Here is an 11,702-nt window from a genome sequence, read left to right on the forward strand (position 1 = left end):
CCTCCAACCCCACTACTCCCCCCTCCTCCCCCTCACTGTCCCCCACCCTCCTGAGAGACCCCAACCCCCCCCCCCCCTCCGGCTCTCAGGTTAACAGCTCTCTCCAGCCTGACGACTCCTCCTCTCCGCCTCCCCCAACTGTGACCTCTGTGTGCCTCACTGCTGACCAGGTGAGAAGACAACTGAGAAGACTCCACTCCAACAAGGCTGTAGGCCCTGATGGTGTCCGTCCCAGGGTGCTCAAAGCCTGTGCCCCCCAGCTATGTAGAGTCCTTCACCATGTCTTCAAACTGAGCCTGAGTCTCCAAAGGGTCCCTGTGCTGTTGACGACATCTTGCCTTGTTCCTGTGCCAAAGACGTCACGTCCTAATAGCTCCAAGGACTACAGACCTGTGCCACTGACCTCCCACATTATGAAGACCCTGGAGAGACTGGTTCTAGATCAGCTGCAGCCCATGGTCAGCAATCTTCTGGACCCCCTCCAGTTCACCTACCAGCCCCGACTGGGAGTTGAGGACGCCATCATCTTCCTGCTCAACCGCACCTACGCCCACCTGGACAAGCCGCCAAGCACTGTGAGGGTCATGTTTTTTGACTTCTCCAGTGCTTTCAACACCACTGCTGGGTGACAAGCTGACAGGTGGATGCCCCCCTCGTGTCCTGGATTGTTGACTACCTGACTGGCAGACCACAGCATGTGCCCCTGCAGATCCTTTGTCTTTATATTTTATATTTATTATACTCTTATATACTCTTTATCTATCTACCTTTGACAAGTATGCAATTGTGACAAAAGAATTTCTGTATTCTTTTGAAGTATTTCTGATTCTGATTAATATAATTTTAACAGGTGAGTTAAAAAGTAAAAAATGTCACCCCACTCACAGTTGTCATGAAGGGCAAAATTAGCAATATACACAAAAACCATCTTTTGTACCAGGTTTTAAATATGTTTTTTATTGCATTTTAACATTGGGGTCTATGGAGATAGACTCCTTTCTGGAGCCAGGCTCAAGTGGCCACTCCATGAATTGCAGTTTTAGGGACTACCGGGTTGGCTTCACCCAGGAGAACAGATGGTTGCCACTTGGTAACAACCAAGCAATGATCGTTAGCTTACCGTGTTTACAAGTTGGTGACAAATACTGTGCAAGGCGAACTTGTAAAACTTTATATCTACACTCACTGGCCACTTTATTAGGTACAACTTGATAGTATAGGGTTGGACCTCCTTTTGCCTTCAGACCTGCCTTAATTCTTCAAAAGGTGTTGGAAACATTCCTCAGAGACTTTGGTCCATATTGACATGATAGCACCCCGCAGTTGCTGCAGATTTGTCAGCTGCACATCCATGATGAGAATCTCCCATTCCACCACATCCCAAAGGTGCTCTATTGGATTGAGATCTGGTGACTGTGGAGGCCATTGGAGTACAGTGAACTAATTGACATGTGAAGAAACCAATTTGAGATGATTTGAGCTTTGTGACATGGTGCATTATGCTGCTGGAAGTAGCCATCAGAAGATGGGTACACTGTGGTCATAAAGGGATGGACGTGGTCAGCAACAATACTCAGGTAGGCTGTCGTGTTTAAACGATGCTCAGTTGGTACAATGGGGCCCAAAGTGAGCCAAGAAAATATCCTGCACACCATTACACTACCACCACCAGCCTGAACCATTGATACAAGGCAGCATGCTTTCATGTTGTTTATGCCAAATTCTAACCCTACTATCTGAATGTCGCAGCTGAAATCGAGACCAGGCCACATATATTTCCAATCTTCTATTGTCCAGTTTTGGTGAGCCTGTGCAAATTGTAGCCTCAGTTTCCTGTTCTTAGCTGACAGGAGTGGCAGCCGGTGTGGTCTTCTGCTGCGGTATCCCATCTGCTTCAAGGTTCGACCTGTTGTGCGTTCAGAGATGGTATTCTGCATACCTTGGTTGTAACAAGCGATTATTTGAGTTACTGTTGCCTTTCTGTCATCTCAAACCAGTCTGCCCATTCTCCTCTGACCTCTGACATCAACAAGGCGTCCACACAACTGCCTCTCACTGGATATTTTCTCTTTTTAGGACCATTCTCCGTAAACCCTAGAGATAGTAGTGCATGAAAATCCCAGTAGATCAGCAGTTTCCGAAATACTCAGACCAGCCCGTCTGGCACCAACAACCATGCCAAGTTCAGTCACTTTAATCCCCTTTCATTCCCATTATGATGCTCGGTTTAAACTTCAGCAAGTTGTCTTGACCACATCTACATGCCTAAATGCATTGAGTTGCTGCCATGTGGCTGATTAGCTATTTGTGTTAACAAGCAACTGAACAGGTGTACCTAATAAAGTGGCTGGTGAGTGTTTAACTCTGCATCCAGTTGACTAGTCTGTCTTATTCATGAGGAGAAAAATAAAAGGCAAGAGAGAAGGTTCTAGGCCATGAAGGAGACCAACAATATAGTGGACACAGTAAAGAAATGGCTGTGTAATGATCATTGTGTAAAAAATTCAATACTTAAAAGCTTGAACCTTTCCCAACATGTTTATTTTCAGCAAAAACAGACACCAATTAGAGTACAAAAGTTTCATCAGAGAGGGTCAGAGATCGATGCAAAATATAGTCCCATTCTGTTACTAGAACAGAGACCTGAGTTGACGTGACGGTCATGTAACAACTGATTTTCAACTTCTTTTGGACCTCCTTATTTAGCTCTTTTTCTAAGCATTGTGTCATCTTTTGGCTCTCTTTCCTGATGCACCTGGGGCCTCATTTATAAAACTGTGCGTAAAATCCTCCCTAAAAGTGTATGTGCGCCCAAAAATGGTGTATGGCAAAAAATATTCAGACTTATAAATCTGTGCGTGCGCACACCTGTAAGGTTCCCTTTATAAATCACAATCAACCTGAAATGTGGCGCATGTGAGGGAGCTCCATATCCGACCCTTCAAACACCCATAGTTGCTCAGTGAAACGCCCCTCATTACTTTTAATATGTGCTTACTACATGAAGAAAAGGAGGCAAATTCTGTGCAGATTGATCTCTTTCATTGTTATTTTTTAGGATTTTATTATTACTGGTGCACTGGCCTAAGTAGCAACTAATTTTAACTACTTTATATAGTTTGTTATATGTTTTTTATGTAAAATCTTAATCTGTAAAGTAATCGGTAACTGTATCTGTCAGATTAATGTAGAAGTAGTAAGAAGTACAACGTTGCCCTCTGAGGAATAAAGCATCAGAAAATGGAAACTCTCAAGTGAAGTACAAGTACCTCAAAATTGTCCTTCACGTCACTGATTACAATAATAGACTGCTAATAATTTCAGTTTCTTCATCAAAATGATTAACAGCCAACATACATGTTAAAACCCATTTTTACACTTTACACTTGTTAAAGCACTTTGTAACTTGTTTTTGAAAAGTGCTCTACAAATAAGGATTATTATTATTATTATTATTTTTGGGGAAGCCTGACCAGTGACTAGGAAGGTGATAGAAGAGAGACTCAGAGACAACGTCAAAGACTAAAAAAGTGATTTATTTACACCATGCAACCATGAGACACATGTAACTCCACAAGTTGCAAAGAAAACAACAACCACCTTTATAGTTAACTTGGCTGAAGTGAGGAATATGGAACACAAGTCAAACTTAATACTACATCATACACATCTTCCCTCTTTACTGACAAACAAAAACTCCCTTAAATATGTTCTACTATCTACAAAATAACCTGTCTCAACTAAACCACAGGGGTGGTTCCTTGTATCAATTAACATCAGTACAAGTAAGCCTTCAAGAATTAGCTGAACCTAAACAGATGTAGTCACACTGTGTTTATAATTCAAAAATAACCAAATATGATTTGACCGACAACAGTCCCCTTGTGTTTCCAAAATCTCAGGTTTTCAGAATATAGCTGTTTTTGCAAGATGACAATGCACTTTTGTCACTATGTTAAAGGGTTTTGAGGGGTCAAACATGATCAGCTCACACACGTGCATGTAACATTGGATGACTTTAATTCACAGATCCTGTCATATTAAAACACAAATCTATTTTACACAGCTCAGTTAGCAGCTAAGAAAAAACAAACATGACATGAATGTAGTGTAGTGGAGGGAAATTCAAAGTTAAAAATCTAGTCAGGATGTACAGAGCAGAGCTGCATTAAAAACTTTAAGCGGCTGTTTAACATCTGGGTCTAGTTGGGATAAATTTGTAAAAAAGAAATAATCATTTATGCATGTTTCGGTCTACACCTAATGATGATTTAGTTGAATATTTTAAATAAAGTATACCTCTGAAAGTCAAGTACTAGCACATAAATGAATGTAACAAACCCCCCCACTACCACCACCTTTACTGATGAATGTTCCTCAGACACAGCGCTTTTCAAATATGTCATCATGACAACAGTGTGCAGGTTTTCATTCCAAACAACAGACAAGAAGCAATCCTGTTAAACCAGCTGCTCTTGTGGTGGACTAGAATAAAAACAGGCGCTTAGTCGTCCCTCACACTACACTAAAAATTACTGTTCTAAACTAGTTCAGAGTCAGAATACAGGAAAGGGTTAGAAGCTGTGCCCCGCTGCAGAGGCTGCCTGCAAAGGTGTTTCCTTCAGAGGACTAAAACTACATGAGCAGTACTTGGCCTCACAGAGACCACCTTTCAGTGTTGAGTTGTTGGCAGACAAAGTAAATGTGTTCAAATAAATCTGTATAATTTCCATTTCTCTGATAATAAATAGAAACACAAAACTGAACCGTGGATCTTGAGGTTCTACAAATGTAAACAGGGGACAGCCTTATTTACCTATGATGATAAACTGACACGAGGTAGCCTCTGGAATGGGACACAGCTAAAGGAAATGTTTTATGATGAAGAACTTTTGAACGTAGCTAAAAAGAGACACTTAGCTACATCTTCCCATGACACTGACATGTTGCTTGTGTTTAAACGGCTGACACACAGAGAGCAGTGTTTCCATGTTTAGACAGAAAGGAGAAGATCAGACAGGTTACAGGTCTGGTACGCTTGTACGGTTTCTGTATGTTCCTGAGTAAATGCAACCTTGGAGTGAGAGAGGGCAGAATTTTAAAAAACCATAATTCGTGTCATTTCAATCGTGTTTCCCTGGCTGACTTGAGATCAGTTGTAATGTATTTACAGTGGAGCATTTTGGAGGAGAAATGCAGAGAGAAGATCTTGGAACAGAGGATGCAACATAGAGCTTTCTCCTCCTCTTTCCTCTCCTCTCAAGGTCTAGAAGACGTTTTCAGGTCAACACAAAACAAGAGAACAACCATACACAAAGCTCACTTCTTTCACTGTGGGACCACAGCTGTGTTTCACCCAAATGTGCTGATCCCAAGTCGGCAATGAGCTGTTTACTGCTGCAAATTGTAGCTAACCTTGGTAATTTATAGACCTTGGCAGGACATCAGCATTTTGGAAGGTAGAGTCAGGTGTAAGGGGTCAAAGGTCAGACGTAGAAAAGTCGTACCCTGGAGGTACTGACATGGAGGTCATCATCGTAGAACTTGGTCTCTATGATCACATTACCACTGCAATACAAAGACACGTGTCAGCTTTAACTGAGCTACCAAATCTCTCAGACAATTTCACTACTATCACTGCCGTAAAAAAGTATGTACAGTATATAACATTACAATGAATCTATGAATTTTTACTGATTGTTGATTTCAAGAATCAACAAAGTTAAAGGAAGAGTTCAGTTGATTACAACTTGGCTCTTAATTCTTTTCATTCCTGTCAATTTTAAAACACATTATCTAATCAACTTCATTTCAATGTCAAACTTAAACTGAGGGCACCTATAACCTTTAACTAACATGTAATCTTGTTTCTGTATCACTGTATGTTGGTTAGTTATAACTGGGTTTGATTAAAATTGAATCACAGCTATATACGATAAAATTGTAGAGATGAGACATTAGATATAGGCTATTGTATGTGTCAGAAGTACAGGAACTTAAAACAGAGAAATGAAGATCATTTGTGGAGACTCACGTTAAAACATTGGCTGGCATCATCTGGGATTCTGGAGCTGCTTCTATTAGAGACTGCCATGTGTTGGTGGAGTTGGGGATAACAAAACCAAACTCAAAGAACCATTCTGCACAGAGAAACACAGACAGACAAAGAGCACAGCGCTGCCTTAACAACACAAAACATCATTATTATGTGGCTTAATATAGTGTGTGAGTGTACCACAATGGTCCAAATACTGTTCCAGATAGTTTTTCCCTCTCTGGTGGAAACCAGCAACATAAACATGTTGTGTTGGTTTCAATTGTGTGCTGCCTCTTGGGGCTCTCTGTAACCTCGCCTCTGTACAGCAGGGACAGCACTCCAAACACACAGTAACGAAGAAGTGACAACACTGACAACTACAAAAGATCACAACTATGTGAGCTGTCTGTTGGCTATTGGAGCCAATAGTCCTGTACTTTTCTAACCCTCCCATAATAACTTGGCGCCAGTGTGCTTTAAAACATTACCAGTAAGGTGGGGCAGAGGTTTGAAGATCTAAGGGTAATAACGCAACTGCTCTATCTTATGACACATTTTAGGGAACCAAGCACTCTATCACTAACATCATTTTGACCCAACATCACTGTGAATGGAACTCTTTCCACACAAGTTTGGCTTACGGGATACAATCTAGGTTCATCTTGTACGGTTTCTGTCTGTACTAAATAAATCAAATTTGATTATTTTCCTCTCTTTTCTTTTACCTGCCTGACTGTTGTCAGTGTTTGTTATTTTTGTTTATTCACTGTGATTTTCATGGCTGATGTCATCTGACTGCAATTTCCAATGAAGATTTATTAAAGGTTCAGTGTGTAGGTTTTAGTGGCATCTGGTGGTAAGGGTTGTGAATTGCAACCAACGGCTCACTCACCGCCCACCCCTCCCTTTACAAGCGCGCAGGAGAACCTACTGTGGCCGACGCACTCTTGTGCCAAATAATACGTGTGGTCCTCTATTTGTCCAAAATTTAGGTCTCTTCTTACTTCTAATAAACCAGCTGCCTTCTTCTTCTTCTACTTATATGCATTCAACGTAGAGACAAAATTAGCTCTGTTGAGAAGTTTGTCTGTTTGGGCTGCAGTTGAAAAATGGCGACTTCCACGTAAGGGGGATCCGTGGTGTATGTAGATAGAAATGGCTAATTCTAAAGGTAATAAAAACATAATGGTTCACTATGTAAGGACTTTATACACCACTGAAAACATAGTTATGTATATTATATTGCATTCCTGTCCATAGATCTTCCTATATATTACACACAAGACCTTTAATTGACTGATATCAAGACAAACTAGTGAGTCATGTCTTGATTAATTTAACAGCTGCTTGTTTTTTAATAATTATAACATAATGTAGTATTTGTTATCTTAAAATAACAGCTTCAAAATCATTTTGATGGTACACTGACTTGTAATGTATAATGTCCAGAGTCCAAAACTGACTGTCTACTTTATTAAAGGTGTCCTGATGAGTTTTCTCTTAAAACAAACAATAGTCATGTTTCCATTCATTCAGTCGTGTTTCTCATCAAAACACACTGTGTGGATCCTTGAGGTCTATCAAATATGTTAAATGGATAAACCACATGCCTTTGGTGTGAGAGACCCGGGTTCAATCTACCATTGTGTCCCTGAGCAAGACACTTAACCCCTACTTGCTCCAGAGGCGTGCGACCTCTGACATATACAACAATTGTTAGTCGCTTTGGACAAAAAGCGTCAGCTAAATGAATAAATGTAAATTTAAAGCCGGGGTTTCGACAATTTTCAAACATAGTATTTACCTCCTTGTTAACCTGCTAGTCTTTTTCTTCCCTACCTTTTGTTGTTGCATTGCTGTGTTTCTTGTCATGTTACTGTTACTACTATATCGGTGGAATAGTGTGAAACCATTAGCAGGAATGTACATCACATCACATCACCTGTGGTCATGAGAGCAAACAAAACGGGGAGCCACTCGTTAAAACAGTATTCCAAAATTCCAAAGGTTACCTGACTGACCTTCGGGATCTTGTTCCTGTTCAGTGTTTTGGTTGATTACCTTCTAGACACTGCCCTTTGAAGAAAACTTTCTGCTCCAGTCTGAACTTCTCCAGTTTCTCTGAGGAGGAAAAGTTCAGTTCTCTGGACACTGCCTTACACTTCAGGATCTTCTTTGGGACACGAGCTGGAGAGACAGTGATAAACTATAAACAATTCTGTCGAGAACAAGACCAAATTAGTTTAATGCGTACAATGGAGGTTCGCTGGCAGAGCTATGGATTCAAGGCTTGCAACTTTGTTCAGAGTTTTCAAAAGCAACCCATTTTGTTTGTAGGTTAGCTTTTCCCCTTTAAGCTTTGCATGTTTCCATTGAACTGAAAGTGTCTGACACTTGTTGACTACCACATGCTGAAAGAGGCCTTTGACTATATACACATTACAAATGCTAGCCCTATTTAAACATTGAAACTTTTTCAAGGCATTCTCTAACCAAATGCTTAAAATCTGTAGAAATTATCATTACCTTCATTATTAAAAGACAGCCACCTCACATGCTAAAAACTCGTCACTGTATTTTTGAACACAATTTTCTCTCAGAGAGCCTGTTAATTGACTTCTCATTGCCAACTAGGGACCACTGCATTGTACTGTACATTATGATTTGTTTATTAATTTATAATCATGAAGTGAAAATGCTGACATCCAGCAACCCCAGTGATGTCTGCACAGATGTTTAGAGAACTTTTTGTTAACAATATGTAAAATGATTTGTCTAATTAAACTAACTATATTGAGAATTTCTATTCTCCTTTAAACCTGCTATATAAACCTTTTTTATGTACATAAATAGTCTAATGTTAATAATTAAAGTCATTATTCCAAGCAGTTAAAAGATAAAAGCCACAGCAACACCTTCTAGCTGAGATATGGCATGGTTCATTTCACAGATTTAATGCTAAAACAGGGTTTCTGCAGGTTTCACCTAGTCAAATTTAAGACTTTTTAAAACCTTTTTAAGACGACTATGAATGAAATTTAACACCTATATCACAACATCAAAAAAAGAAAAGGAAATGCACAAAATGTCACAAAATTATGTATTCAAATTAGGGTTGAGTGATGTCTACAAAATTGGCATTGGATGATTTCAACAATAAAACACCAGGATGGACAATGACATTGACAGGCGGAGAAAGTGTTTTTGCAGTGAGACCAGAGGTAAAGGTGTGAGTGTGTGCAGGGAGAAGTTGAGGCAGGTGCAAAGCAGGTACATGTACAAATAATAATAAAAATAATGTCCATGGGGTTTAAAACATGATTTCACAGGGTGGTATAATGTAAAAAAATAAGATTGTATTTTGGAAGATGGATTATGTTTTCCAATAAAGAAATATGTAACTCCACATAATTTTGGAACATTGTTATTATCTGTCTGTATATCTGTGAATAATAAGTTTGAAAATCTAGAGCAGATTTTGAATTAACTACACCCCAAAAGCTAAACTTGCAAAAGAAGTCTACTAGGTTTGAATTAAAACCATTAGATCTGTGAAAATTCATGTGATTAGTTTTGATTCTCTCCACAATGATTTTACACTAATGGTGCAGCACTAAGCAGTTTTGATGTAAAAATTAACATAAAAGGCAACATGAAAACCACCTCCTTTCTGTATAATTACAAGCATTTCATTTGTACATTAAATCCAAAAGAATTACCTCATTAGCTTGGAAGGCTAATGAGATAATTCGGCATCCATATGGGACAGGCCTTTAATTCCTTTCCCAGAAAACTGAAATAGGCTACTATGAAACAGTTTATTTATTTCAAACAGTATGAATATTACTTGTTTAAAAATTATCAAATAATATCAAAGATGCATCATTCATTTGATCTAGCTCTAACTGATCTAACGATGTGTAGCATGTGCATACTGACATATTGATCATACGTTTAAACATTTATATTTGTATTAACGACCTAAGCAGCTTAGAAGCAGCTAAAGTGGGAGACCCAGCGGGGTTTAAGAGGTTTTATACATCCAAAGAACTTCTATAAAAACCAGACCAGGCGTCTAATCGAGACCTGCGTTTATTTGTCAAAACAGAGTAGGCGGCTATTTGGGACTCAGCTATCAATTGAAGTTTTACAGTACTTCCCTTCATAATCGGAAGATGTCCAGAAGTGCCATCAGCTCAGAACCGCAGACAACAGTCTGTCTGGAGAAGTCTGATCAGAAGTGGTAAAAAGCTTCCGACATGGAAATGAGGCCAAGCAACTCAACTATGCATAAAAACACCGGAACTGGCAGCAGGTGCTATGGACTGATGGATCAGAATGTGCAATATTTGGCTGCAGCAGAAGGCAGTATGTTCACTGAAGGGCTGGAGAGCGGTACAAGAAGGAGTACTGGAAATTATGGTATGGGCCCCACAGAGCCCTGATCTCAAAATCTTTCATTCTGGGATTAACTGAAGAGAGAGAAACAAATGAGGCTGCCTAAATCCACAAAGGTTTTTCTTCTGTTCACTCACTGAAACCAGAAGAAGTAAATCCTACAAGTCTGGTTGAAGTAAAAAAATTATGAATGATAAGATGCATCTTTGTTTTCACTTCTAAATAATTGTGGTAAATTGGTCCATATAAAACCTGTATGATGGCTTGTATGGTTGCCCACATCCACAGATCTCAGCAATGTACAGTGCCTTGCGAAAGTATTCGGCCCCCTTGAACTTTTCGACCTTTTGCCACATTGCAGGCTTCAAACATAAAGATATATTATATATTGTGAAGAACCAACAACAAGTGGGACACAATCATGAAGTGGAACGAAATTTATTGGATATTTCAAACTTTAACAAATAAAAAACTGAAAAATTGGGCGTGCAAAATTATTCAGCCCCCTTAAGTTAATACTTTGTAGCGCCACCTTTTGCTGCGATTACAGCTGTAAGTCGCTTGGGGTCAGTTTTGCACATCGAGAGACTGAAATTTTTGCCCATTCCTCCTTGCAAAACAGCTCGAGCTCAGTGAGGTTGGATGGAGAGCGTTTGTGAACAGCAGTTTTCAGTTCTTTCCACAGATTCTCGATTGGATTCAGGTCTGGACTTTGACTTGGCCATTCTAACACCTGGATGTTTATTTGTGAACCATTGCAGTGTAGATTTTGCTTTATGTTTTGGATCATTGTCTTGTTGGAAGACAAATCTCCGTCCCAGTCTCAGGTCTTTTGCAGACTCCATCAGGTTTTCTTCCAGAATGGTCCTGTATTTGGCTCCATCCATCTTCACATCAATTTTAACCATCTTCCCTGTCCCTGCTGAAGAAAAGCAGGCCCAAACCATGATGCTGCCACCACCATGTTTGACAGTGGGGATGGTGTGTTCAGGGTGATGAGCTGTGTTGCCTTTACGCCAAACAAAGTTTTGCATTGTTGCCAAAAAGTTCGATTTTGGTTTCATCTGACCAGAGCACCTTCTTCCACATGTTTGGTGTGTCTCCCAGGTGGCTTGTGGCAAACTTTAAACAAGACTTTTTATGGATATCTTTAAGAAATGGCTTTCTTCTTGCCGCTCTTCCATAAAGGCCAGATTTGTGCAGTATACGACTGATTGTTGTCCTATGGACAGAGTCTCCCACCTCAGCTGTAGATCTCTGCAGTTCA

General features: G+C 39.9%; 1 protein-coding gene across 1 annotated transcript; it reads right to left on the reverse strand.

Annotated features, from left to right (window-relative positions):
* Positions 1–3,515: 3,515 nt before the first annotated feature.
* Positions 3,516–8,243, reverse strand: pde6d (phosphodiesterase 6D, cGMP-specific, rod, delta; the record flags this gene model as incomplete). The annotated part of the gene is made up of 3 exons (XM_046041523.1): positions 3,516–5,568; positions 6,035–6,140; positions 8,099–8,243. Coding segments are annotated over 3 exons (333 nt in total), but the record flags the coding sequence as incomplete, so codon positions are not given.
* Between the last annotated feature and the right edge of the window lie 3,459 nt (positions 8,244–11,702).

This window comes from Micropterus dolomieu, unplaced genomic scaffold, assembly GCF_021292245.1.
Source record: "Micropterus dolomieu isolate WLL.071019.BEF.003 ecotype Adirondacks unplaced genomic scaffold, ASM2129224v1 contig_4820, whole genome shotgun sequence".
Lineage (NCBI taxonomy): Eukaryota > Metazoa > Chordata > Actinopteri > Centrarchiformes > Centrarchidae > Micropterus > Micropterus dolomieu.